The following is a 26,672-nucleotide window of genomic DNA, read 5'->3' as shown; positions in this document are numbered from 1 at the left end:
CGTATGGCCAACTCATCTTTGACAAAGCAGGAAAGAACATCCAATGGAAAAAAGACAGTCTCTTTAACAAATGGTGCTGGGAGAACTGGACAGCAACATGCAGAAGGTTGAAACTAGACCACTTTCTCACACCATTCACAAAAATAAACTCAAAAGGGATAAAGGACCTGAATGTGAGACAGGAAACCATCAAAACCTTAGAGGAGAAAGCAGGAAAAGACCTCTCTGACCTCAGCCGTAGCAATCTCTTACTCGACACATCCCCAAAGGCAAGGGAATTAAAAGCAAAAGTGAATTACTGGGACCTTATGAAGATAAAAAGCTTCTGCACAGCAAAGGAAACAACCAACAAAACTAAAAGGCAACCAACAGAATGGGAAAAGATATTCGCAAATGACATATCAGACAAAGGGCTAGTATCCAAAATCTATAAAGAGCTCACCAAACTCCACACCCGAAAAACAAATAACCTAGTGAAGAAATGGGCAGAAAACATGAATAGACACTTCTCTAAAGAAGACATCCGGATGGCCAACAGGCACATGAAAATATGTTCAGCGGCGCTCCTTATCAGGGAAATACAAATCAAAACCACACTCAGGTATCACCTCTCGCCAGTCAGAGTGGCCAAAATGAACAAATCAGGAGACTATAGATGCTGGAGAGGATGTGGAGAAACGGGAACCCTCTTGCACTGTTGGTGGGAATGCAAACTGGTGCAGCCGCTCTGGAAAGCAGTGTGGAGGTTCCTCAGAAAATTAAAAATAGACCTACCCTATGACCCAGCAATAGCACTGCTAGGAATTTACCCAAGGGATACAGGAGTACTGATGCATAGGGCCACTTATACCCCAATGTTCATAGCAGCACTCTCAACAATAGCCAAATTATGGAAAGAGCCTAAATGTCCATCAACTGATGAATGGATAAAGAAATTGTGGTTTATATACACAATGGAGTACTACGTGGCAATGAGAAAAAATGAAATATGGCCTTTTGTAGCAACGTGGATGGAACTGGACAGTGTGATGCTAAGTGAAATAAGCCATACAGAGAAAGACAGATACCATATGGTTTCACTCTTATATGGATCCTGAGAAACTCAACAGAAACCTATGGAGGAGGGGAAGGAAAAAAAAAAAAAGAGGTTAGAGTGGGAGACAACCAAAGCATAAGAGACTGTTAAAAACTGAGAACTGAGGGTTGATGGGGGGTGGGAGGGAGGGGAGGGTGGGTGATGGGTATTGAGGAGGGCACCTTTTGGGATGAGCACTGGGTGTTGTATGGAAACCAATTTGTCAATAAATTTCATAAAAAAAAAAAAAAGAATTTTATCCCACGAGTAAACTAATACCTTTCACATAAAAGTTATACAATTTCTCTCTGTTTAACATAATAAGTAGACTGTGATGAAAATACCATTCAATAGGAGGTCAAGAGACTTAAGCTCTAACCCAGCTATGGCTAGCTGTGAGACTTTTGGTCTCTCTAGGCTTCAGTTTTCTCACCTATAAAATAAGGATCCCTAACGTCACTTCTAAACATCACTGAAAGGCCAGCATGGTAAAATTATCACTTGATGTCTGATACCTGAAATCACTAAACTGAAGAAAATGTTTGCTTATTTACTAAGTCATGGAATAAAGACTTATGAAGCAGCTACAGTAGCAAAGAAAAGAACACTGTATAAGACAGTCAGCTTCTTCAAAAAGCTTATAGCCTAGTCATTAGCTTACTGAAAGAACATATGATTTTTCTTTCCATGATGAAGGTAATCTTAAAATTAAAACACTGATTATGAAATGTGTAGTCAAGAATTAGTTTTATCCAAGGAGAGGTCTGGCTCTGCTCTTGGCTACTGGGAGTGATCTGTAAGCCCTTGGAATGTCCTGCCTGATATGTATTTCTTTGTTTGCCTAGGGGCCTTGGCCACCAGAAAACTGAACAATGTGATTTATGATGGGAGCTTTGGGACAACATAATATCAGTTTTAACTTCCAGAGGTATTAGTCCAAATTTCCAGAAGGGGCTGGAGACTAAACGTCAGCCATGTTAACAATATGTGATAGAGTCCCAGTAAAAACCCTGGATACCAAAGTTGTGAGTGGTCTTCCCTAGTTGGCAATATTCTTTCCGTAAGTACCGTCATCACACAGATTGGCCAGGAGGAGTTAATGTCATGCATGATTCCACACGAAAAGAATGACCAGATGTTCTGTGTTTAGATCCCCCAGCCTCTGTCCTATATATCACTTTCCTTTGCAGATTTTAACTGTATCCTTCCCCTGTAGTAAGTCATGAGTATAATAGCCTTCAGTGAGTTCTGTGAGCCCTTTCAAAGAATAATTGAACCTGAAGGTGGTTTTGGGAATCCCCTAAACTTGCAGTTGGTATCAGAAATGAGAATTGTCCAGGGATGGCTGGGTGGCTCAATCAGTTAAGCATCTGACTCGATTTCAGCTCAGGTCATGATCTCATGGTTCATTAGATCAAGCCTTGTGTCGGGTTCTGTGCTGACCACGGGGAGCCTGCTTGGGATTCGCACTTTCTCTCTCTCTCTCTGCCCCTTTCCCTCCTGAACGCTTTCTTTCTCGCTCTCAAAATAAATAAATAAACTTGAGAAAAAAAAAAGTGAAAATAGTCTTGTAGAGTACACAGTCCTCTGTGTCCTCTAACTGTATAGTTGGCAAACCTCGTTGCAGGGAACTACACTAAATTCACTTACATAAATGTGATGGGATAGCTACTCACAAGATAATTTCCACTGTAAGTGGTTGTTTAATACTAATAACTTATTTTTGCTAAATAATACACACGACAGAGAGGAAAGAGAGAAAGTAACAAAGTGAGGCAAGATGAAAGCAAAAGGACACTTCATGTAAAGCAGAGAGGTTGCTATACATCAGAGTCTCTCAACTTTGGTACCACTGACCTTTCACCACATAATTTTTATGGGGGGGGGGTACCCTGTGAATTATATAATGTTTAGCAGCATCTCTGCCTGCTACCCAGTAGATGCCAGTGGCACTCACCCAAGTTGTTACGACCAAAAATATCTCCAGGCCAAATGTCCCTTGGGACAGTTGTAGAGGAGGACTGAGATCCACTGCTATATAGGAGTGAGCAAGTGGGGAAGAGTAGTTCAAAAAAAGGAATATTAGACATAGAACATTAGGGGTAGAACTTTCTGTTCTTTGCTATTTTACTTTGTGCCAACCTTGTTTATTTTCAACTACAAAAAAAAGCTTGACAGATTTCATGCACTGCAGAAGGCCAGATGCCTATGCTTTGCATGACACATAGATTTTAATAATACTATTGAAAAAATCACTCTAGCAATTTATGCATTGGTAAAACATTAATTAACTAACTGAAGGGCATTAATCCAAGGAAGGAGTAATTTGAAAACTAAGTGCCAGTGTTTTGGAGGATCAATATTTATGTAACTTTAAAAATCAGAAAGGCAAATATTTTTTAAACAATGAGTATTTTAGGTAAATATATTCTAAGGCCTTACATAACTAATAATATTTATATTATCAAGAGTATAAAGAAACTTTTTGATCTAAAATACTTTAAAATTCACTTACTGGATACACTGAAAGCTACAAAACACTGCAGAAAGAAACTAAAGAAGACACAAATAAAAAAGTCATCCCACATTGAAGGACTAGAAAACTTAATTATTGTTATGATGTCAATACTACTCAAAGCAGTCTACAGATTCAATGCAATTGCTACCAAAATATCAATGCCCATTTTTTAAGAAATAGAAAATTCATCCTAAAATTCATTTGATTACAAAGCTACTATATGTAAACAGTGTGGTACTGGCATAAACACAAACAGACCAATGGGACAGAATAAAAAGTGCAGGAAAAAAACCTTCCATATGGTCGAGTGATCTTCCATAAGCGTGCAAAGACCACATAATAGGGAAAGGTCAGTCTCTCCAACATATGGTGCTGGGAAAGCTGGATATCTACTTGCAAAAGGATGAAATTAGAGCCGACACACAAAAAATTAACTCAAAATGGATTAAAGGTCTAAATATAAAACCTAAAACTACAAAACTCCCAGAAAGCATAGCGGAAAAATTTCATAACGTTGGACAGAGCAATGATTTGTTGGAATTGATGCCCAAAGCACAGGCAACAAAAGTGAAGCTATAAAAATGGGGCTACATCAAACTTAAAAAATTGCGTGCGTCAAAGGACATAATCAACAGGACGCAAAGGCAAACTACAAAATGGGAGACAATAATATGCAAATCATATATCTGATAAGGGGTTAATATCCAGAATATATCAACACCTACAACTCAACAACAAAAAAATCAGGATAGCCCAGTTAAAAAATGGGCAAAGGACTTGAAGAGACATCTCCTCAAAGATGATATACAAATGGCCAAGAAGCCTATAAAAAGATACTCAACATCACTAATCATAGGAGACATGAAATCAAAATCAAGAATCACTGCATGCCCATTAAAACTGCTACCATCAAAACAATAGAAAGGAAGTGTTCGTGAGGATGCAGAGAAACTGGAACCCTGTTACTGTTAGCAGGATTATAAAATGGTGCAACTGCTATGGAAACAGTATGGAGGTTCCTCAAAACATTCAAAACAGAATTACTGTGGGACGCAGCAATCCGACTTCTGGGTATACATCCGAAGAACCAAAAAGAGGGTTGCAAAGACACATCTGCCTACCTATGTTGACAGCAGCACTATTCATAAGAGCCCAGAGGTAGGAGTACCCACGTGTTCATGGAACACAGTATGATACACACACGTAGGATTATTAGCCTTAAAAAGGAAGGAAATCCTGTCACATCCTACAACACAGATGAACCTTGAAGACATTATGCTAAGTGAACTAAGCCAGTCACAAAAAAGACAAAGACTGCAGAATTCCACTTGTATGAGGTACCTAGAGTAGTCGAATTCCTAAAGGCAGGAGGTAGAAAGACAGCTGCCACAGGCTAGAGGGAGAATGCACAGTTCTGTTTAATCGGTATAGAGCTTCAGTTTGGGGAGATAACAAACTCCTGGAGATCTGTCTCACAAGAATGAGAATACATTTAACATACTGAACCATGATTTAAAAATGGTTACGAAGGGGAGGGATTCAGGAAGACGGTGGCAGAGTACGAGGACCCTAGGCTCACTTTGTCCCACAAACACAAGATAACTGTCAAATCATCCTAAATACTCCAGAAACTGACCTGAAAACTAGCAGAACAAGCTCCACAACTAAAGGTAGGGAAGAGGCCACATCAAAGAGGGCAGAAGTGTGGAGATGCAGTTTGGGAGAGAAAGGGAGGATGGAGGGATGGAGGGACAGTGGTCACTGCTGTGGGGAAGGAGCTGTGGCGGCAGAGAAGGGTAAGAGACAGACTAACACAGAGGGGAGTGCTTGGGGAAAACGAATTCCCATAGAAATTGGCTTGGAAAGCAAGAAGGGCCAAATTTCATGGCTTCTGGCAGCAGCAGGGCTTAAAGCCTGGAGTCTTAAAAGTTAGCAGGCTTGGCTAGGACAGAGCCGGGAGGACACTGCGCTGTTCTTGGAGAGAAGGCGGGTAAACAACCTGTGGACACAAGGCATGGAAAGAGTGATCTGAAGAGTGCCTGGGGCACACAGTGGGGAGGTTATTCGGTCATCTCAGAGTGTACTCCAGAGAGACAGTGCTCACAGAGAGACCCTTCTGGGAACAAATAAACCGGCTGTTGCCATTTCCTTCCCTAGCCCGTTGGCATAAACATAGGGCCACCTGTAGGAACCAGCACAGCACAGACATTTGCTACTTAACGTTCCTACACTAAGCCTTGCCCCCCACACTCCTGTAAAACTGCATTTCGTAGTCAGGCTGTGTAAGATGCATCACCACAGACCCCTCCCCCCAGAAGACTGGCCCAAACCCCTGTCAACACTCCCTGATGTCCCTGGTCTCCCAACCAGGGAGTTTGTTTTTGTCTTTTTGTTTTTTTTAATAGCTATAATTCCATTTAATCCTTAGTTTACACTCAAATTTAAAGCAGGGACAAAGACCAATAGTGCCATTTTATAAGGGTATGAGTGACACCAAAAAGTTAAGAAATTTGGCCAAACTTAAACAGTCGGTAAATTGGATAAGTCCCTGTTCTCCCGACCCCCACCCCAGCATTCTTTCCATTATGCCAGCCCTTATCCTTATTAGTTCTATTCTTTCTTTTTAATTGAGGTATAATTGACATATAACATCATATATGTTTCAAGAGTACAACATGACAATATATATTTGTATATACTGATAACTACCATCAGTCTGGTTAGCATTCCTCACCAAACATAGTTACAAAACATTTTTTTTCTTGGAATGAAAATGTTTAAGATCTAGAACAATATTAATTCTGAAGATTAGGTTTGGTTGCAAGTGATAGGAAAACCAAAAAAGTAGTGGTTTAAACAAGACAGAATTGGATAATTTCTTCGCTATCCTCAATACCTGGCTTTTCAAGATGACTGCTCAGGTTCCAGTCATGTTCCAGCCAACAATAAGGAAGATGAGGGACAGAACACATTTTTCCCCTTTAAGGACATTTCCTAGAAATCATACAGGACACATTTGCTAAATTCCATTGGCCAGAATTTAATGACATGCCCTTAGTTAGCTTCAAGGGAGGCTAGAACCAACCAGGGAGTTTTGCAGAATCTCGATTCCAGCCGTGGTAGTGTCAGGTCTCATTTTAGAAACAGAGCAGAGCACACCTTGTTAAAACTCGCAACATTCGGGCCAGGGACAAAAACTGACCTCAACAGGCAAAGAGAGCCTCTGTAAATGACTGGTGTGAAGGATAAAGCAGCCAGGACACAACAGGAAGTGCACACATCACACACTGGAAACACTTCCAGAAGTGTCCGGGTCTGGGGAACAAGGGAAACTACACAGCAAGGCATTACAGGACCTCTTCTTTGTAAGGTCATTACCCTCAAGAATAGGAGACATAGGGGCACCTGGGTGGCGCAGTCGGTTAAGCGTCCGACTTCAGCCAGGTCACGATCTCGCGGTCCGTGAGTTCGAGCCCCGCGTCGGGTTCTGGGCTGATGGCTCAGAGCCTGGAGCTTGTTTCCGATTCTGTGTCTCCCTCTCTCTCTGCCCTTCCCCCGTTCATGCTTTGTCTCTCTCTGTCCCAAAAATAAATAAACGTTGAAAAAAAAAAAAAAAAAGAATAGGAGACATAGCTGACGTTCCTAACACACAGAAACAGGCACAGAGACTTAGACAAAATGAAAACACAGAGGAATTCATCTCGAATAAAAGAACAGAACAAGGCCATGGCCAGAGATCTAAGCAAAACAGATAGAAGTCATATGCTTGACAGAGAATTTAAAGCAATGATCATAAAGATACTCAACTGGGCTTCAGAAAAGGGTATAAGAAATGAATGAGACCCTTAACATGAGATAAAAAATTACACACCAGAGATAAAAGGTACAATAAATGAGGGGCACCTGGGTGGCTCAGTCGGTTACGCATCTGACTTTGGCTCAAGTCATGATCTCGCAGTTCACAGGTTTGAACCCCGGATCAGGCTCTGAGCTGACAGTTTAGAGCCTGGAGCCTGCTTCAGATTCTGTGTGTCCCTCTCTCTCTGTCCCTACCCCCCCCCCCCCACCGGCCCCCTCTCCCCACTCGCACTCTCTCTCTCTAAAATAAACATTAAAAAAAAATTTTTTTTTAGGTACAATAAATGAAGTGAGAAACCCGTTTGATAGAAGGAACAGCAGACTGGAAGAAGCACAGAAAATAAATTAATGACCTAGAAGACAAAGTAGTAGAAAGTAATCAAGCCAAACAAAAGAGAGAAAAAAGAATGATGCGAAACAATAATAGACTTAAGGAGCTCAGTGACTCCACTAAACATAACATTTGTATTAAAGGAGTCCCATAGGAAGAAGAAAGTAAAAAGGGGGCAGAAAATTTATCTGAAGAAATAAAGCAGAAAGTTTCCCTAATTTGGGGAAGGAACCAGATATCCAGATCCAAGAGGCACAGAAAACCCCCATCAAAACTGACAAAAGCAGACCCACACCAAAACATATTGTAATCAAGATGGCAAATATAGCGATAAAGAAAAGATATTAAAGGCCACAAACAAAGAAGACAATAACTTACAAGGGAAAACCAATTAGGCTAGCTAGAGATTTTTCAGAAGACACTTTCCAAGCCAGAAGGGAGTGGCATGATATAGTCAAAATGCTGGACGGGAAAAATCTGCAGCCAAGAATACTCTATCCAGCAAGGCTATCATTCAGAATAGGAGAAGAGATAAAGAGTTTCCCAAACAAAACTAAACGAGCTGATGACCACTAAACCAACCCTGCAAGAAATACTAACGGAACCTCTTTGAGTGGAAAAGAAAAACAAAAGGCAACAGAAAGAAATTAGAAAACACAAAAGCAGTAAAAATGAGTATTTCTATAAAAAATCAGTCAAAGAACTCACAAAATAAAAGGATGTAAAATATGAACCATATACTTAAAACGTGTAAAGGGCAGAAGTAAAGAATGGATTCAAACCCAAATGATCAACAACTTAATATAGACTGCTATATGCAGAAAAGGTTATATACAAACCTAATGAAAAGAAATGAGAAAGAAATCCCAATATATCACTAAAGAAAACCAGTAAGCCATGAAAGAGAGGAAGATAAATGATCAGAGAAAATCTTCAGAAATAATCACAAAACAAGTAATAAAATGGCAGTACATACATATCTATCAAGAATTACTTTGCATGTAAATGGACTAAACACTCCAATCAAAAGACACAGAGTGTCAGAATGGATTAAAAAAAAACAAGACCCATCTACATGGTGCCTACAAGAGACTCATTTTAGACCTAAAGCCACCTGCAGATTGAAAGTGAGGTGATGAAGAAACATCTATCATGCAAATGGATGTCAAAAGAAAGCCAGAGTAGCAATGCTTATATCAGATAAACTAGACTTTAAAACAAAGACTATAACAAGAGACAAAGAAGGACGCTATCTAATAATAAAGGGGACAATCTAAAAGAAGATACAACAATTGTAAATATTTATGCACCCAAATGGAGGCACCCAAATACATAAAATAATAACAAACATAAAGGAACTCATCAATAATAATACAATAATATTAAGGGACTTCACATAAATGGGTAGGTTATATAAACAGAAAATCAACAAGAAAACAATGGCTTTGAATGACTGACTAGAACAGATGGATTTAACAGATATATTCAGAACATTCCATCCTAAACAGCAGAGTACACATTCTTTTCAAGTATACACAGAACATTCTCCAAAACAGATCATGTATTAGGCTACAAAATAGGTCTCAACCAATTCAAGAAGAGTGAAGTCTTCCATGCACCTTCTCTGACCACAATGCTACAAAACTCGAAGTCAACCACAAGAAAAAATCTGGAAAGACCATAAATACATGGAGGTTATATAAACAACGAATGGGTCAACCAGGCCATAAAAGAAGAAATAAAAAAGTACGTGGAAACAAATGAAATGAAAACACAAGGGTCCAAAACCTTTGGGGTGTAGCAAAAGCAGTTCTTTTCAAAGAGAACTTTCTTTCTCAAAAGCAGAAGCAAGAAAATCTCAAATAAACAACCTAACCTTACACCTAAAGGAGCTAGGAAAAGTACAATAAAGAATAAACCAGCAGAAGGAAGGAATAATAAAGATTAGAATGGAACTAAATGATACAGAAACTAAAAAAACAATAGATCAGATCAATGAAACCATAGCAGGCTTATAAAGAAAAAAAGAGAAAGGACTCAAATCAATAAAGTCACAAATGAGAGAGGAGAAATAACAACCAATACCACAGAAATACAATTATAAGGGAATATTACGAAAAGATATACGTCAATAAATTGGACAATCTAAAAGAAATTCCTAGGAACATGTAGGTTACCAAAACTGAAAACAGTCAGAAATAGAAAATTTGAATAGACCAATAACCAGCCAAGAAAAAACTCCCAACAAACAGAACTCCAGGACTAAGTGGCTTCACACACAAAATCTACCATATATTTAAAACACAAACTATTCCAAAAAATAGAACCAGAAGGATAAACTTCCCAATTCATTCTATGAGGTCAGCATTATCCTGATTCTAAAAGCAGATAAAGGCAACACTAAAAGAGAGAACTACGGGCCAATATCTCTGATGAACATAAATGCAAAAGTACTCAACAAAATAGTAGCAAACTGAATCCAATAATACATTTAAATTACACTTGATCTTAGCCAAAAGGCCAAGAAGTAATCCAATAATACATTTAAAATAACCATCCACAACAATCAAGTGGGATTTATTCCCGAGTTGCAAGAGTGGTCCAATATTTGCAAGTCAGTCAGCATGATACATCACATTAACAAGAGAAAGTATAAAAACCATATGATCATTTCAATAGATGCAGAAAAAGAATTTGACAGAGTACAACATCCATTCATGATAAAAGCCCTCAACAAAGTAGGTTTAGAGGCAACAAACCTCAATGTAACAAAGGCCACATATGAAAAACCCACAGCCTAACATCATCCTAAATGCGGGAAAACTGAGAGCTTTTCCTCTACAGTAGGAATAAGACAGGGATGTCCACTCTCACCACTTTTATTTAACATAGTACTGGAAATCCTAGCCACAGCAAACAGAAAAGAGAAAGAAATAAAAGGTGTCCAAATCAGCAAAGAAGAAGTAAAACTTTTACTATCTGCAGATGACATGATACTCTATGTACAAAACCCAAAAGACCACCAAAAAAACTGCTAGAACTGATAAACAAATCAGTAAAGTCACAGGCCACAAAATCAACACACAAAAATGTGTTGTTTCTAACTACCCATAATGAAACATCAGAAAGACAAATTAAGGAACTAATCCCATTTACAATTACACCAAAAATAATAAGATGCCTAGGAATAAACCTAACCAAAGTGGTGAAAGACCTATACTCTGAAAACTATAAAACACTGAGGAAAGAAACTGAAGACGACACAAAGAAATGGAAAGACATTCCATGCTCATGGCTTGGAAGCATAAATATTGTTGAAATGTCTATATGACCCAAAGTAATCTACACATTTAATGCAAACCCTATCAAAATACCAACAGCATTTTTCATAGAACTAAACCAAACAATCCTAAAATTTGTATGCAAGTACCAAAGACTCCAAACAGTCAAAGTAATCCTGAAAAAGAAAAGGAAAGCTGGTTGCATCACAATTCTAGACATTAAGTTATATTATAATGCTGCTGTAATCAAAACAGTACGGTACTGGAACAAAAATATACACATAGATCAGTGGAACAGAATAGAAAACCCAGAAACGAGCTCACAACTATATGATCAATTCATCTTCAACAGAGCAGGAAAGAATAGCCAATGGGAAAAAGACTGTTCAACAAACGGTGTTGGGAAAACTGGACAGCCACATGCAAAAGAATGAAACTGGAACATCCTCTTTCACCATACACAAAAATAAACTCCAAATGGATTAAGGACCTAAATGTTGAGACCTGAAACCCTAAAAGTCCTTGAAGAAAACATAGGCAGTTATTTTCTCTGGCATCAGCCATAACAACTTTTTTTCTAGATAGGTCTCCTGAGGCAAGAGAAATTAAAGCAAAAATAAACTGTTGGGACTTCATCAAAATAAAAAGCTTCAGCAGAGTGCCTGTGGCTCAGCTGGTTGAGCCTCTGACTTCAGCTCAGGGCATGATCTCGCAGTTCGTGAGTTCAAGCCCCACATCGGGCTCTTCACTCTCAGTCCAGAGTCTGCTTGGGACACTCTCTCTCTCTGCCTCTCCCCTGCTCTCTCTCTCAAAAATAAATAAACAAACATTAAAAAAAAAAAAAGCTTCTGCATAGTAAAGGAAACAACCTAAAAAATTAAAGGCAACCTATGGAATGGGAGAAAATATTTGCAAATGTTTTATCAAATAAAGGATTAGTATCCAAAATATGTAAAGAACTTATAAAACTCAACACCCATACAACAAACAATCCAGTTAAAAAATAGGCAGAAGATATGAATAGACATTTTTACGAAGAAGACATCCAGATGGCCAACAGACACATGAAAAGATGCTCATCGTCACTTACCATCAGGGAAATGCAAATCAAAACTACAATGAGCTATCACCTCACACCTGTCAGAATGGCTCAAATCACCAACCCCAGAAACAACAGGTGTGGGCAAAGATGTGCAGAAAAAGGAACTCTCTTGCATTGTTGGTGGGAAGGCAAACTGGTACAATCACTGTGGAAAACAGTATGGAGGTTCCTCAGAAAGTTAAAAATAGAACCACTCTATGATCCAGCAATGGCACTACTGAGTATTTACCCAAAGGATACAGAAACACTAATTCAAAGGGATACACGCACTCCTTTGTTTATAGCAGCATCATTTACAATAGCCAAATTACAGAAGCAGCCCAAGTATCCATCGACTGATGAATGGATTAAAGATGTAGTGCGTGGGGGTGTGTGTGTGTGTATGTACACATACATATGTGTATCTATATGTATATTTATATGTATATAATAGAATATTGGAATGAAATCTTTCTATTTGCAAAGGAATGAAATGAAATCTTTCTATTTGCAAAGATGTGGATGGAGTTAGAGAATAAAATGCTATCCAAAATAAGTCAGTCAGAGAAAGACAAATACTGTAGGATTTCACTCATATGTGGAATTGAAGAAATAAAAGAGCAAAGGGAAAAAAAGAGAAAACTCAAGAAACAGTCTCTTAGCTATAGAGAACAAACTGATGGTGACCAGGGAGGGGGGAGGGCGGGAGGGGAGGTAAGGGGACGGGATCAATAGGTGACGGGGATTAAGGAGTACACTTGCTGTGATGAGCACCAGGTGATGTACGGAATTGTTGATTCACTGTATTGTATGTCTGAAACTAATATAACACTGTTAACTAACCGGAATTGAAAAATAAGATAAAATAAATAAAAATGGTTATGATGGCTAAGTTTATGTCATGTATTTTTCACCACAACAAAAAACGTGCACTTACTGGAGGTCTTCTGCCATGACTAGTTCTCACGGCTTCCTGAAAAGCTGTGTCGTTCTCTAATTCCTAAAGTGAAAAGGCAAATTTAACATTCAACGTGAAGTGAGAATTGAAAACAATAAGAAGTTGAATGTCTTCTGTTTGCTATTCATGATCCTCTATGATTCAATTTACCCCACCTGCTGACATCCAGGTAGTGGCTCAAGGACTCCTGTCCTCAAAGCTCCCCCATAACACTACCCAAAATATAAGGCTCCTTCCTTTTCTAGGAAGGGGAGTACTTGGTAATGTCAGTCAACTTTAAGGGTATTTTACTGGCCACTGTTTAAATGTGTGGTATCATTATGCCTGGTGAAAAGATCAAGTACACAAGGATATGGCCTTTCTTCTGTTCCTTTCTTCCAAGTAGCTGGAACAGTAAGAATTGAGAGCTGCAACTCTTCCTCTCCCTTCCTCTCTGTCCTCTCTCCCTCCCTTCTATCCTTCCATATGCTGGGACCACGGCTACCAGCCCCAGGTGAAAACACCGCAGGACATTTCATTTCACTGGTGGAGTGAAGTCTGGAATTCAGACTGGAGCTAAGAAAAGCTTCCCCGTGGAAAAGCTCCATGGGGTCCAACCTGCTGTGCCATTTGGAACCAAAGCCTTAGCTGAAATGAAATGTCACTGTGCTTTGCTGATTCCGGCCTATACTTCTATTCTTCATCAGGAAACGTGAGGAAGGTATTAGTCAAGAGCAAGATACAAATGTTCCTGGGTTTCCAGGACAAAGGTCGTTTTTTGACTCTCTCAAAAGCACCCAATCTTAGCAACTACCAACCTTCTAACCAGCCTTTATCTCCTATTCCTTCACCAACACAAAATCTGGCTGTAAGCCTTCCCATACATCTTATGGGCAATTGTCAGACTTGCCTCTGATTTATTTCAATCTATGTCCCACAAAAATATACTTGCTGATGATTAAAAAAAATACAATAAATCAAAAAACAATCACTATTGATCAACTTCTAAAAACTCTGCAAACAATTAAAGTAAAATGTTTATATAACCAGATGCTAATGTGATGCACTTTAAACATGATTTTATTATGTCTAAACCTTCTTTAATTTTTACCCTAAATAATCTTTATAACCTTCCACATCAATTACATAAATTTAATAAGTACACAATTCTCAGTTGGCCATGGAAACTAGGCAACTTTCATATGAAGTATAAAGCCAAAGGTAACCCTCAGCATCATTAATTATACGATTCTGGTGGATCCTTTAGGAAAAGGAAGTCTTCTAATATTCCTATACAACTAGTAAAATTTGATTAATCAATTCAATGAATTCTAACTGACAAACTAAAATTGTCAACAAACTCTCTGACTACAAATACCAAACTACCACAACTTTTGTAATTTTTCTTTGTTCATGATTTTACTAGCAATTTCCATAATCTATGAACATCTGAACAATTATTTCAATTAATTCATTTATATATTAAGCTTGTTATTAGTCCAATTAAGATATAAGAAAATCATGCGTAAAGCAAATGTCATTTTTATCTTACTATTAATTTTTGTGTCTGACATTCTGAATATTCACTTTTTTTTTTAATGTTTATTTTTGACAGAGAGAGAAAGAGAGAGAGAGAGAGCGAGCATGAATGGGGGAGGGGCAGAGAGAGAGAGAGAGGGAGACACAGAATCGGAAGCAGGCTCCAGGCTCTGAGCTGTCAGCACAGAGCCTGACGCGGGGCTCGAACTCACAGACCACAAGATCATGACCTGAGCCGAAGCTGGACGCTCAACCAACTGAGCCACCCAGGTGCCCCTGAATATTCACTTTCAATTAAATAATGAAGCCACATTGTGATGACCTGAGAAGTTAGGAAGTTTCTCTGGTGCTTTAAAAGTGATCATATTCATTATCTATTAATTCTATTTCTGAGACTTTAGCCAAGGAAATGTTGCTAAAAATAGAGAAAATTGTTTATGTATAAAATTGTTCATTGCATAGTTGTTATTTGCAACAGAAAACTGAAAATAAATATCCTATGATCTGAAGTTAGTTCTAATCAACTATACATACTCAATAAAATGTAGCAATTAAAATTATACAGTTAACCCTTGAACAACACAGGTTTGAACTGCCATTGGTCTACCTATATATGACTCTTTTCCAATAAATATATTGGGAAATTCTTTGAAGATTTGTGACAACTTGAAAAAACTCGCAAACCATATAGTCTAAATAAGCTAAAAAAATTAAGAAAAAGGATATTATTGTAACAATACAGTATATGACATATATAACATACAAAATATGTGCTAATTGACTTTGTTATTGGTAAGGCTTCCGGTTAACAGTGGGCTATTAGCAGCTAAGTTTGGGGGGAGTTAAAAGTTGTATGTAGATTTTTGACTACATGGGGGGAGGTAGGTGGGTCAATTCAAGGGTCAACTGTATTTAAATCTTTAGTATCATGAGACATTACTTGTAATGTAGTTGGATGTAAAAAAGCAAACAGAAAAGTAAATCCTAGTTCAATTCCAAACATGTTAAAAGAAAACTGTAAATATATGCATAAAAGAAAGACAAAGCAACAAAATGTTAACAATAGTTATTTCAGAGTGACGGGATTATGGGTAATTTAGTTTTCAACACTGAACATGTACATTTTATATACTTATAACCTTTATAACTGGGAAAAAGGGGGAGAGTTCAGTAGTTTTCAAAATCTGTACAAACCTAGGAGAACATCTATGTTTTAATACAAATTTTTAAAAAGGAGTCTATATAATCATACTGTGTGTATACACAGTACACACAGGGAGGGAAACACTTGTGTATATTAGAAAACAGGGAATACACCACAATGTCAGGTGATAGATATACTTAATATAGGTGATCTTTGAGTGACAGGATTTACATCATTTTTCCCCAGTCCTCTGTAGTTTTCAAATTTTCTGTTAAATGATCACATCTCCTAGATCTTTATTTCATAGAGAGTAAGTGAATGGTTTCTATTTTCTTTCCAGGTCTTACATTCACAGACTACCATTTTTCTCCAGAGGAAAAAACAATTGAAAAATGACTAAAAGCTATATAAAAAACTAGAATATAAGATTTTCCTAAATTCATATAAAGTCCAATAAATGCTAATATTTGATTATCATATACTAGCAAATAAATTAACAATCGTATCTTTCACCCTCACTCTTTTCACACACTAATTCAAGGTAACTTTATAAAAAGGTTCTGTTTTGTTTTACAGTTTTGAAACTCAAAGTCTCACAATGATATAAACAGATTTAAAATATTCAAGTATTGGGGCACCTGGGTGGCTCAGTTAAGTGGCCAACTCTTGATTTCAGCTCAGGTCATGATCTCACGGTTTGTGAATTCGAGCCCTGCTTTGGGCTCTGCACTCACAGTGCAGAGCCTGCTTGGGATTCTCTTTCTCTCCCTCCCTCTGTTCCACCTCGGCATACGCTTTCTCTCTCTCTCAAAATAAATAAATAAATTTAAGAGAAAAATCTTAAAAAATAAATAAATAAAAATAAAATATTCAAGTTTTTTTAATTCAACTATTTGTCTTAACAATTTCATCTTTTAGTTTACTATCCCACTAAATATTAAGTAGATATAGATTTGTTGACATAAAGGAATATTTATAAAAGACAAAAAGCAGGTTACAAAACAGTACACACAGTAGGATACCATTTTATCCAAAAATAGAGATACACATATATTTGCATAGGGAAATGTTTGGTGACATAAGCATTATAAGCTAGTTAATGCTTACCTCTGGGTGGTAATAGTTTCTGTGATTCTATTTCCTAAGTTTTCTATAAAATATTTGTATATTTTAATTAAAAGAAAAAAATCACTACATGACATTTCAAATGTAGGAAATTAAAAAAAACAACTGATTTTAGGTACCTCAAGTGATTTAAGTCTTTTTACTTACACATTCAGATAGCTAGTGCTGGAAAATACAAGTATATAATCGACCCTAATTTGTTTCTATAACCTTTCTCATGATTTTCCCTTTTGCTGCAATTAGTATTCTTAGTGGAAGTTAGTACAGACTTCAGAAGTAGCACTTTTCCAGGCTTTTAATCAGTTTACTTAATTTAAAGATAATAAAGCAGAACCCTCAAATCCAAAGTTTTCATGAACCAGCTGGTTAGCAAAGACCAACAGAAAAACTAGATTTATTTTTATTTTTATTTTTTTACCTCAGTGTCATAGGTTGGATTGTAGTCATTATAACCAGAATAAAGATCATCTTCATCTGTCTCTGGGGCCAGGTGTACATTTTGCATCATTTGTACCTATGAAAAATTGGCAGTGTAAATGTGTTCTTGGTATATAAAATAATCCTTAATTGAAATAAAGTAGAACTACTTAACAACCTTGCTGGTCAAGTTTATTGCCACATATTTTTATGACTTAATTTTTTTCGCGTCAAATTCTCAAAACTACGTGTCAAAACACTCGTTCATTGCTCTCATTTTACATTTATTCCACACCTGTCGCATTGAAAGGCACTAGACACAGGTGCGAGTTAGTTGCCCTGAGTGTCAAAGAGCTCAGCATCAAGTGCAGAACAGGGGATGCAAGAGTCAAGTGCAAAGCAAGGCAGAAGCCACCACACGCTTACCAGAACGGCTCAATTTAAAAACCCAACAACGCAAAAGGTCGGCAATGATGTGGGGTAATCCAGGGTCCTACATTGTTGTTGGGGGGGTAATATAGTACAATTTTGGAAAACAAGTCTGGCACTTTCATAAAATTAACATATATTTCTTACAAACCAGCAATTCCACTCCCGAGTATTTACCTGAGAAGTGAATACGTGGGTCTACAGATATATTTATATAAGAATGTTCACAGGAGGTTTATTCATAATAGTCAAAAACTAGAAACAGACCAGATGCCCATCAACAGAATGGATAAGCATATTTATGCAACAAAGTATTATTCAGGAAAAAAAATGCACCGATGACATACATAAAATGGAAGAATCTCAATTAAGTGAAAGAAGCCTCACAAAACTGAACCTTATATATTGTTTTGTTGATTTAAAATTCTAGAAGAGACTAAACTATTGTAGAAAACAATCAGAAAGGTGGTTGCTGTTTAGGCGTGGGAGACTAGAGATTGAATGAAAAAGGGCAGATTATAGAATTTTCTAGGGTAGGGCGCCTGGGGGTGGCTCAGTCAGTTAAATGTCTGACTTTGGCTCAGGTCATGATCTCACGATTTGTGGGTTCGAGCCCCACATTGGCTGTGTGCTGACAGCTCAGAGCCTGGAGCCATTCTGTCTCTCTGTCTCTCTTTCTCTCTCTCTCTCTCTCTCTCTCGTCTCTCTCTCTGCCCTTCCCCGGCTTGCTCTCTCACTTGCTCTCTCTCCCAAAAAGAAACAAACATTAAATTTTTTTTTTAATTTTCTAGGGTGATGAATATTCTATATCTTGACAATAGTTTGGGTCAGACTGGTAATCACACTTGTAAAAAGTCAACAAATGCATACTTACGATTTTTCCTTTCATTATACGTTTTTTCTTGAAAGAAAAAACTGTAAATAAATATCAAACTATAATATGCATACCTAAGTATTTAAGGGAAAGCTTAATATCTGTAATTCAGTTTGATATGCATAAAAATAACAGAGAATCTTAAGATTCTCTCTCCCTCTTCCTCTGCCCCACCTGTGCTCACGCACACACGTGTGTACATTTTCTCGAAATAAATAAATAAAAATAACATGGATAAATGAAAGATATATGATAAAGCAAGTACATGAAAATGTTAATGGTATAATCTATGTAGCAGGTATGATGTTCACTGTAAAAGTTTTTAAGCTTTACTGTACATTTGAAAATGTTCATAATAAAATATTGAGAAAAATGCAAGACAGAATAAAACAGATGTCAAAGTAAAATAGAAGCGGGAAATTTAATTACTGTATACATATACTGTAAATGCAGTGATTACTAGAGAATTTGGGAAGAATTCTCAGACAAAGAATCATTCAAACTGAGTAATCTTTTAGGCAATTTAGGGGAGGGGTCAGGCTAGGTACCCAAGAAATGTAATATTGAATTACTTTACCTTGAAATACATATTTTTAGGGGCACTTGGGTGGCTCGGTTGGGCATCCAACTCTTGATTTCATGATCCCAGGGTCGTGGGATCAAGCCCCCTGTCAGGCTCCATGCTAGCATGGAGCCTGCTTAAGATTCTCTCTCTCTCTCTCTCTCTCTCTCTCTCTCTCTCTCTCTCTGTGTGTGTCCCTTTCCCCCACGTGCAGGCACACATGCTGTCTCTCTCTCTTAAATTAAAAAAACACACACAAAAAAGAAAAACTAAATACGTGCTTTTTTTAAGTTGGTACAATTTTAAGTGTGCCAGTAAATTCCTACAAAAATTTCAGCTTAATCTTATTGCTCAGTATAAGGCCAAACATATATGGCTACTTGTAACCTTTTAAAAATTATTTTTATGTGGGGGTGCCTGGGTGGCTGTCAGTTAAGTGTCCAACTCTTGATTTTGGCTCAGGTCACAATGTCACGGTGAGTTCCAGCCCTGTGTAGGGCTCTGTTAAGACAACACGGAGCCTGCTTGGGATTCTCTCTGTCCCTCTCTCTTTGCTTCTCCCCTCTTCACGCACATGCGCATGAACTTTCTCTCAAACTTAAAAAAAAATTTTTATGTGAAATATAAAATTATCAATTTTGTATAATTCACATACTATAAAACTTACTTTAAGGTGTACAATTCAGTGTTTTTTTAGTATGCAACTACCACCACTACTTCCAGAACATTTTCAACACCCCATTAAGAAATTTGGGACCCTTTTAGCAGCCACTCTCTATTCCTCCCTCCTCCCTCCCACTTAGCCTATGTCACTAATCTACTCTGTCTCTATGGATTTGCCAATTCTGGACATTTCATATGGAATCATCAATCAAATTTTTTTCATCAATCAAATGGAATCATCCAATATGTAGCCTTTTGACTGGTTTCTTTCACTTAGCATGTTTTCAAGGTTTATCCGTGTTGTAGCATGCATCAGTACTTCATTCCTTTTTATGGCTGAATAATATTCCATTGTATGGATATACAATATTTTATCTATTAGTTAATGGACAGCTGGATTGTTTCACTTTATATCTATTATAAATAATGCTGCTATGAACATGTGTGTACGTTTAGTGTGAACATAAATTTTCAATTCTATTGATATTGAGTGTTATACCTAGGAATGGCATTGAGTCATATGGCAACTCTACGTTTAACTCTTGGAGGAGCTGCTAGACTTTTCCAAAGTGGCTGCACATTTCACACTCCGCCAGCAATGTATGAAGGTTTAGATTTCTCCATGTCCTAGCTAACACTTGCTAATGTCCCCATGGCCATTCTAATGAGTATGAAATGGTATCTCTATGGTTTTGATTTTCGTTTCCTTGATGACTAATGATGGTGAGCATCAGTTCATATGCTTATTGACAATTGTATACCTCTTTGGAGAAATGTCTTCTCAGATGCGTTGCCCATTTTTAAAAATTGGGTTGTCTTATCTATGTTATTAAAGCTATATATTCTGGATACTAGCCCTTATCAGATTTATGATTTGCAAATATTTTATCTTTCATTTTCTTGATACCACCCTTTGAAGTGTCATTTGAATTTTGATGATGTATAATTTATCCATTTTCTCTTTGGTTGCTCGTGCTTTTAGCGTCTCATCTGAAAAAACCACTGCCTAACCCCAGGTTAAGAAGATTTACACTTGTTTTAACAATTTTATGGTTTAACTCCTACATTTAGGTCTTGAGTTAATTTTTCATTACTTTTTAAGATGAAAATTCACTACTATGGGAGAAAAAATATCAGATAGAAACGTTTATTCCAAATACCATCAAAGGTATTAAAAGTCACTGGTATACAAATTCCCAGTCCTAAAATAAATAAGTCATAGGGATGTAAATTACAGCATACAGACCATGGTCATAATATTGTAGTAACTCTGGTGACAGATGGTGATTAGACTGCGGTGATCATTCTGCAATGCATATAAATTTCAAATGAAAGTGTCACGGGCGCCTGGGTGGTTCAGCTGGCTGGGCGTCGGATTTCAGCCCAGGTCATGATCTTGCACAGTCTGTGATTTCGAGTCCCACATGGGGCTCTATGCTGACAGCTCAGAACCTGGAGCCTGCTTCAGATTCTGTCTGTCTGTCTGTCTGTCTCTCTCTCTCTCTCTGCCCCTCCCCCGCTTATGTGTGCTCTCTCTCCCTCTCCCTTTCTCTCAAAACTAAACATTAAAAAAATTTTTTTAATATAATATGTATGTTGACTGTACCTCAGTAAATAAAAGTTTTAAAAATAGGGGTGCGTGGGTGGCTCAGTTGGTTAAGTTTCCAACTCTTGGATTTCCGCTCAAATCATTATCTCGGGGTTCAGCACCGACAGTGACAGTGTGGATTCTTCCTCTCCCTATCTCTCTGCCCCGCCCTCACTCTCTCTCTCTTTCAAAATAAATACAGTTAAAAAAAAAAACACACTTAAAAATTTTTTTTAAATAAAAGTCACTGGTATAAGATATAGAAAATATTTTAACTAGATAACGCTAAACCAGTGGTTCTCCAACTTTAACATGCATGACAAACCTAGGGGCTTGTTAAAATACACATTGTTACTCCCCCACCAGAAGAGTTTGAGACTCCTTAAGTCCTGGGTGGCAGTCATCACCACGGCCTTTATCCCTGGCGATGTGCATTTCCAGCAAGTTCCCAAGTACTGCTGATGACGCTGGTCTGAGGACTACTACGCTAAAGGAGGGCTGATTATGAGCCCTATTTAGGTCAGTTCAGCTTACATGCATGTCATGAAAACAAGCAACTTTCAGAAGCAGATATCCTTCTTGCCGGGTTGCAACTACACTGGAATTGGTTTACATCTGAGACTTTTGCTGAACAGACCTCGAGTGAGCAAATTAATTCTGAAGATGTAGAAAGTGAGGCCAGGAAAGATGAAGTGAAGCACCCATAGGTGATATAGCTGGGGCTGGCAGAACAAATACAATTTAGGGTTTTCAAAAGCAGTGTGCACACGTAACAAGCTATTCGTGTTGAAACAATCTGGGGATACAAATTAAATGCCAGTAACACCCCCTTTTTTTTTTTTTTAATGTTGAAGTTATTTTTTTATGATGCTCTTCTATTGACTATGCCGGACAGTCTACATCCAAGATGCCTGCTGTAGTTCCGCAAAAGCTCACAACCAGAAAATCCACCCGGTAAAAGGAAAAGTGGAATTTTAGCTCTACAAAGAATCTTGGAAAAACAATCCTTCAAGTCTCTGGAATTCTGTTTCATCTTTGTGCGACCGAGTACAGGCTTACGCCTTCTGGTGTGTTATTATTTCACGAATTAAACCTTGCATGAGAAAATCTCAAAAGCTTTGCACAAGACACACACACACACACACATACACACACACGCACACACACACACACACACACACACAGGAACGTTCGCCGTGTCATCCGCTATGAAACTCAACCGCTGGTGGCCAGGTCTAATCTGGGTTCGAATCTCCCGGCTGCCGTGGGACTGCGGTTCGGGACAGCCATCCGGCGCGGGGCGGCACTGCCCCGCCCCGCTAAGGGGGGCAACACAAGCTCGCCCGCCACGGGAACCCACGTCCGCGAACCGACCGCCGCGTTTCTGCGGGGCCTGCAAAGGCCTGGACTGGAGGAAGAGCCGGTGGGCGGGGCAGAGCCCCTCCGCAAACGAAGCCCCCTCCCCGCGCCGCCCGCGCCGCCCGCGCCGGCCCCTGGCGCTCTTAGTCCCGAGGCCCTTCTCCTACCTCGCGGTGAGGGGGAGCGGGGCGGCCGCGAGTCTAGCGGGGACGACGCGGCTTTCCCGACAACCTACTAAGAGCCCGCGTAGGCCAGAGCGCGGCGCCAAGCCGTTGCCACGCGCGGAATCCAAGGAAGCGGCTCCCACAGTCCTCCGCGCCAGGGCGGGGGAGGAGGAGGAGGGGGCGGAACCGGAGAGGAGCGAGGAGGGGCGGGGGCGGAAGGGGGCGTGGCCGGCCGGGAGCCGGACGCGGGTAGAGGCGCGGGCAGCGGGCGTGGAAGGGGGAGGAGGGGGCCTCCGTTGCGCCGCCTCTGCTTGGAGTACTTGGGAGGAAATAAATCCACGGTCTGTAAAGCCTGATGAAATCAGCCGGAAGGATTACCCAGGGATGAGACGAGGTTATTATAAAATATCTGCTGGAGCCACCACGCAGATCTTGTGAGCTCGGAAGCCAGTGTTCCGTGTCATGGGCTCCCTTTGGTCACCCTGTGAAGTGACTCAGATGAGATGCCTGTCTTCGAGGCCTCGGCTCCTTCCTTTTCTCCTTCCTGATGTCCGCATTAGGTGTTCCCACAGCATGCTGTGCACACCTTATCCAAGCTCTTAATGTACTCTTGTCTGATGAGTGCCTTAAAGGGTAAGAACTGAAACTCTGTGTCCCAACTACCCAGAACCATGTTCGTAGTAAAATTTAATAAAGGCACAGTGTGAATGAGAAATTCATAATTGTTTAATATCATTACTTTTAAATTTTGAAGATTAATGGGGATCATGCAGGGGAAATGTAGACACTGTAATTAATGAATTTCAAACATTAAGTATACGTTGGGAGATAATTTTTTAATGATCGTCTCTGGACTACTGTGGCGGTTAATTTAATGAGTCAACTGGACTAGTCCGTAGTACCTAGTTTTTTTGTCAAACAGCAGTGGAGGTGTTGCAGTGAGGATTTTTTAAGATGTACTAGACTTTGGGTACAGCAGATTACCCTCCGAAATGCAGGTGGGCCTCACCTAATCCGTTGACAGACTCAAGAGAAGACTGAGGTCCCTGGAGGAGGAGGGAATTCTGCCTCTGGAATGCCTTCAGACCCCAGCTGCCACATCAGCTCTTCCCTAGGTCTGCAGCGTTTTGGCCTGCCCCACAGATTTTGGACTTGTCAGTCCCACGATTACAGAAGTCAATTCCTTAAAATAAGTCTTTATATATGCATTCTTTGGGTTCTCTTTCTGTGGAGCACTCTGACCAATAGAACTATTTCTTCAAGGATATTTGTAAAGGAAACAGCTTTGGAAGAATGAGATGACCGTCTCCCTCCGATGCCAAAGCCAGATTTGTTGCTGTCGAGTATATTGAAGATTTAATGTCGCCCTCTGAGGCAAAGCCTGGACACTTTGGCCTGAAGTCCATGATGAAAGACTGAAGTTTCCTAAGCTCAGGCTTCCTCAGCAGTGATACAAACCCATCGCATGTGCAGCACCCACCCGCCTGGACTACCATCACGGGACTTGGGAGGCGAGGAGAACCGAAGGGATACGAAGCTCAGGCTGCTTGCTGTGCTGTGAATAATCAAAGTCCTCTGTCTCTGATCCCAGTACTTTCTGCCAGCACTTAGGAAGCTGTGTTAGCTTGTTAGCCTGGAAAGAGGGTAAACTCTTGCACAATTTTTCATCAAGATGCAATGTTTAGCTTAAAGCATATGTCTATTATTTATTTGTTGAATTAATTAGTGAACACTGTATAACCCTTTGCTCAAGTTGTTGTATATAAGACAATTTTTGTTACCTCTTTAGGTCTCCAGGCTATACATTTCTAGCCTTCCCACACACACACACACACACACACACACACAACCTATTGGAAACAAATTCAAGTTCCTTTGTATTTGGCTGCTCTTTAAGCATGATACAGTTACTTGCCCAGAGAGTGGTCAATCATCTCGTTCATTTTAAATATTGTAACGCAGCTACTACTTATCGCACGTACACCTGTATTGCCAGACAAAATGTTAGGGTCACATAGCTTGTATATCTCAAAGCTCCAGAGGACAGAGATTTTGTCTTTTTTGTTGTAGACTATACCCCAGTGCCCAGGGAAGTGCCTGAAAGTAGTTGGCTGTCGATAATATTCACTGAATAAATTGGCAGGGCTTGTAATGAATCACATGTAGAGGCAGGGGTGAATGAGAACAACAAGCATGAATCTTATGTTCGGCACCAGCAACAGGGGAAAAGCCAGTGCCACTTATTAATGTGGAGAACACTAGGGGAGAAGCAAATTTGAGAAAGGAAATTAATTTTGAACATGAACATGTTGAGTTTCAGATATCTGTAAAATGTGCAAATAGAGGTGTTTGAGTGGGCAAGTGTATATATAGACATGAAGCTCAGAGAAGAGATTCCATCTGGAGGTATACATGTGGTATTCACAGCCTCCCAAAATTGATGGATTTGAAGCCTGGGAGTGGGTGAGGTTGTTACTGGGGAGGAGCATGTGGAGGGACAAGAAAAGAGAGCCTAGAACTTAGGCTTAGAAACTTACAATTTAATGGTTTTATAGAAAAGGATCCCCTAATGATTCTCGTTAGTAGCCTGGCACATTGAAGCAAAACCAGGAAAATGAAAGCAAGAGAAGCTAAGAAAGAAACTGAGTCAAAAAGAAGGGATGGACAGTGATGTTCCATGTTGATAAGAGATCAAGCCAGTTGTATCTGGCAGTATGAAGGTCACTGTTGACGTAGCAAGAGCCCTTTCAGCGAATGGTGGTATAGAAGACTGGGCCAAATTTAATGGTAACTGGTGGCAAAGTAGTGACTGGTTATTGAAACTGAGGAAGCCTGACTGTGAATGGGAAGAGAGAGGTAAGGCAGTACTGGACGGCAAGGGGTTTGGGAGTCCAAGTAGAGTTTTTGTTGGTTTGTTTTTTAAAATGGAACATACTTGGGGCGCCTGGGTGGCTCAGTCGGTTGAGCGTCCGACTTCGGCTCAGGTCATGATCTCATGGCTCGTGAGTTCAAGCCCCGCATCAGGCTCTGTGCTGACAGCTCAGAGCCTGAAGCCTGCTTCCGATTCTGTGTCTCCCTCTCTTTCTGCCCCTAACCCACTCGCATTCTGTCTCTGTCTCTCTCAAAAATAAATAAACATTTAAATAAATAAATAAATAAATAAAATGGAAGATACTAGAGCATGCCTGATTGCTAATGGAAATAATCCAGTAGAAGGAGTTTGAGGATGCAGGAGAGGTAGCTGAGACTAAGGGGACTGGGACTTTTGCAAAAAGGGGAGAAGGTATAGAGTGAGCAGAAAAGAGAACACACTAACTAGAGAAATACGGTAATACTGCTTAGGAAGTGTGTGTGCTCTGTCGACCTTGATGATCATGAATTGGTATTGATGCTCATCTACCCTGTTGTCTGGTACTCTCCCAGTCCCATTTTCTCCATTGGATTTTCATTAAGTACAGACATAGAAAAAGGCAATGGCAGGATTCATCCAGGGTTGGAATTCATTAGTCAGTTGCAAAGAAAGGACAGAGGGAAAAACGAGTTATAATGGTAGATGTGAAATTGAATACGAATAATAAGGGAACCAAACTGAAGGGAACTAATGAATAAGAAAAAAGTTGAGCAGTCAGGTCAGAAGTGCTGATGGGGCTGGAGGAACAATTGCAACAGGTTGGAGAGTAGGCTTTCTGAGCAAGCCATTCTGGAAATAGTGCAGTGTTGAGATGGT

At 39.3% G+C, this 26,672-nt stretch overlaps 1 protein-coding gene across 3 annotated transcripts in view; it reads right to left on the bottom strand.

The window, feature by feature from the left end:
- IFT88 (intraflagellar transport 88) overlaps positions 1-23,087 on the bottom strand; it is a 133,033-nt gene extending 109,946 nt beyond the window's left edge. Inside the window, exons 1-3 of one of the 3 annotated variants that reach the window (XM_047852009.1) lie at positions 22,949-23,087; positions 17,308-17,403; positions 13,082-13,144 (exon numbers count right to left, since the gene is read on the bottom strand). In XM_047852009.1, the coding sequence (XP_047707965.1) occupies positions 13,082-13,144; positions 17,308-17,397 (153 nt within the window). In that variant the 5' untranslated portion in view covers positions 17,398-17,403; positions 22,949-23,087. The remainder of the gene's footprint in view (positions 1-13,081; positions 13,145-17,307; positions 17,404-22,948) is intronic. The other 2 variants (XM_047852018.1, XM_047852026.1) reach the window with 2 other exon arrangements.
- Positions 23,088-26,672: the final 3,585 nt, after the last annotated feature.

Source organism: Prionailurus viverrinus, chromosome A1 (assembly GCF_022837055.1).
Source record: "Prionailurus viverrinus isolate Anna chromosome A1, UM_Priviv_1.0, whole genome shotgun sequence".
In the NCBI taxonomy this organism is placed as follows: Eukaryota; Metazoa; Chordata; class Mammalia; order Carnivora; family Felidae; genus Prionailurus; species Prionailurus viverrinus.
Note: the sequence above shows the minus strand (reverse complement) of the source record. Positions and strands in the feature narration are given on the sequence as shown.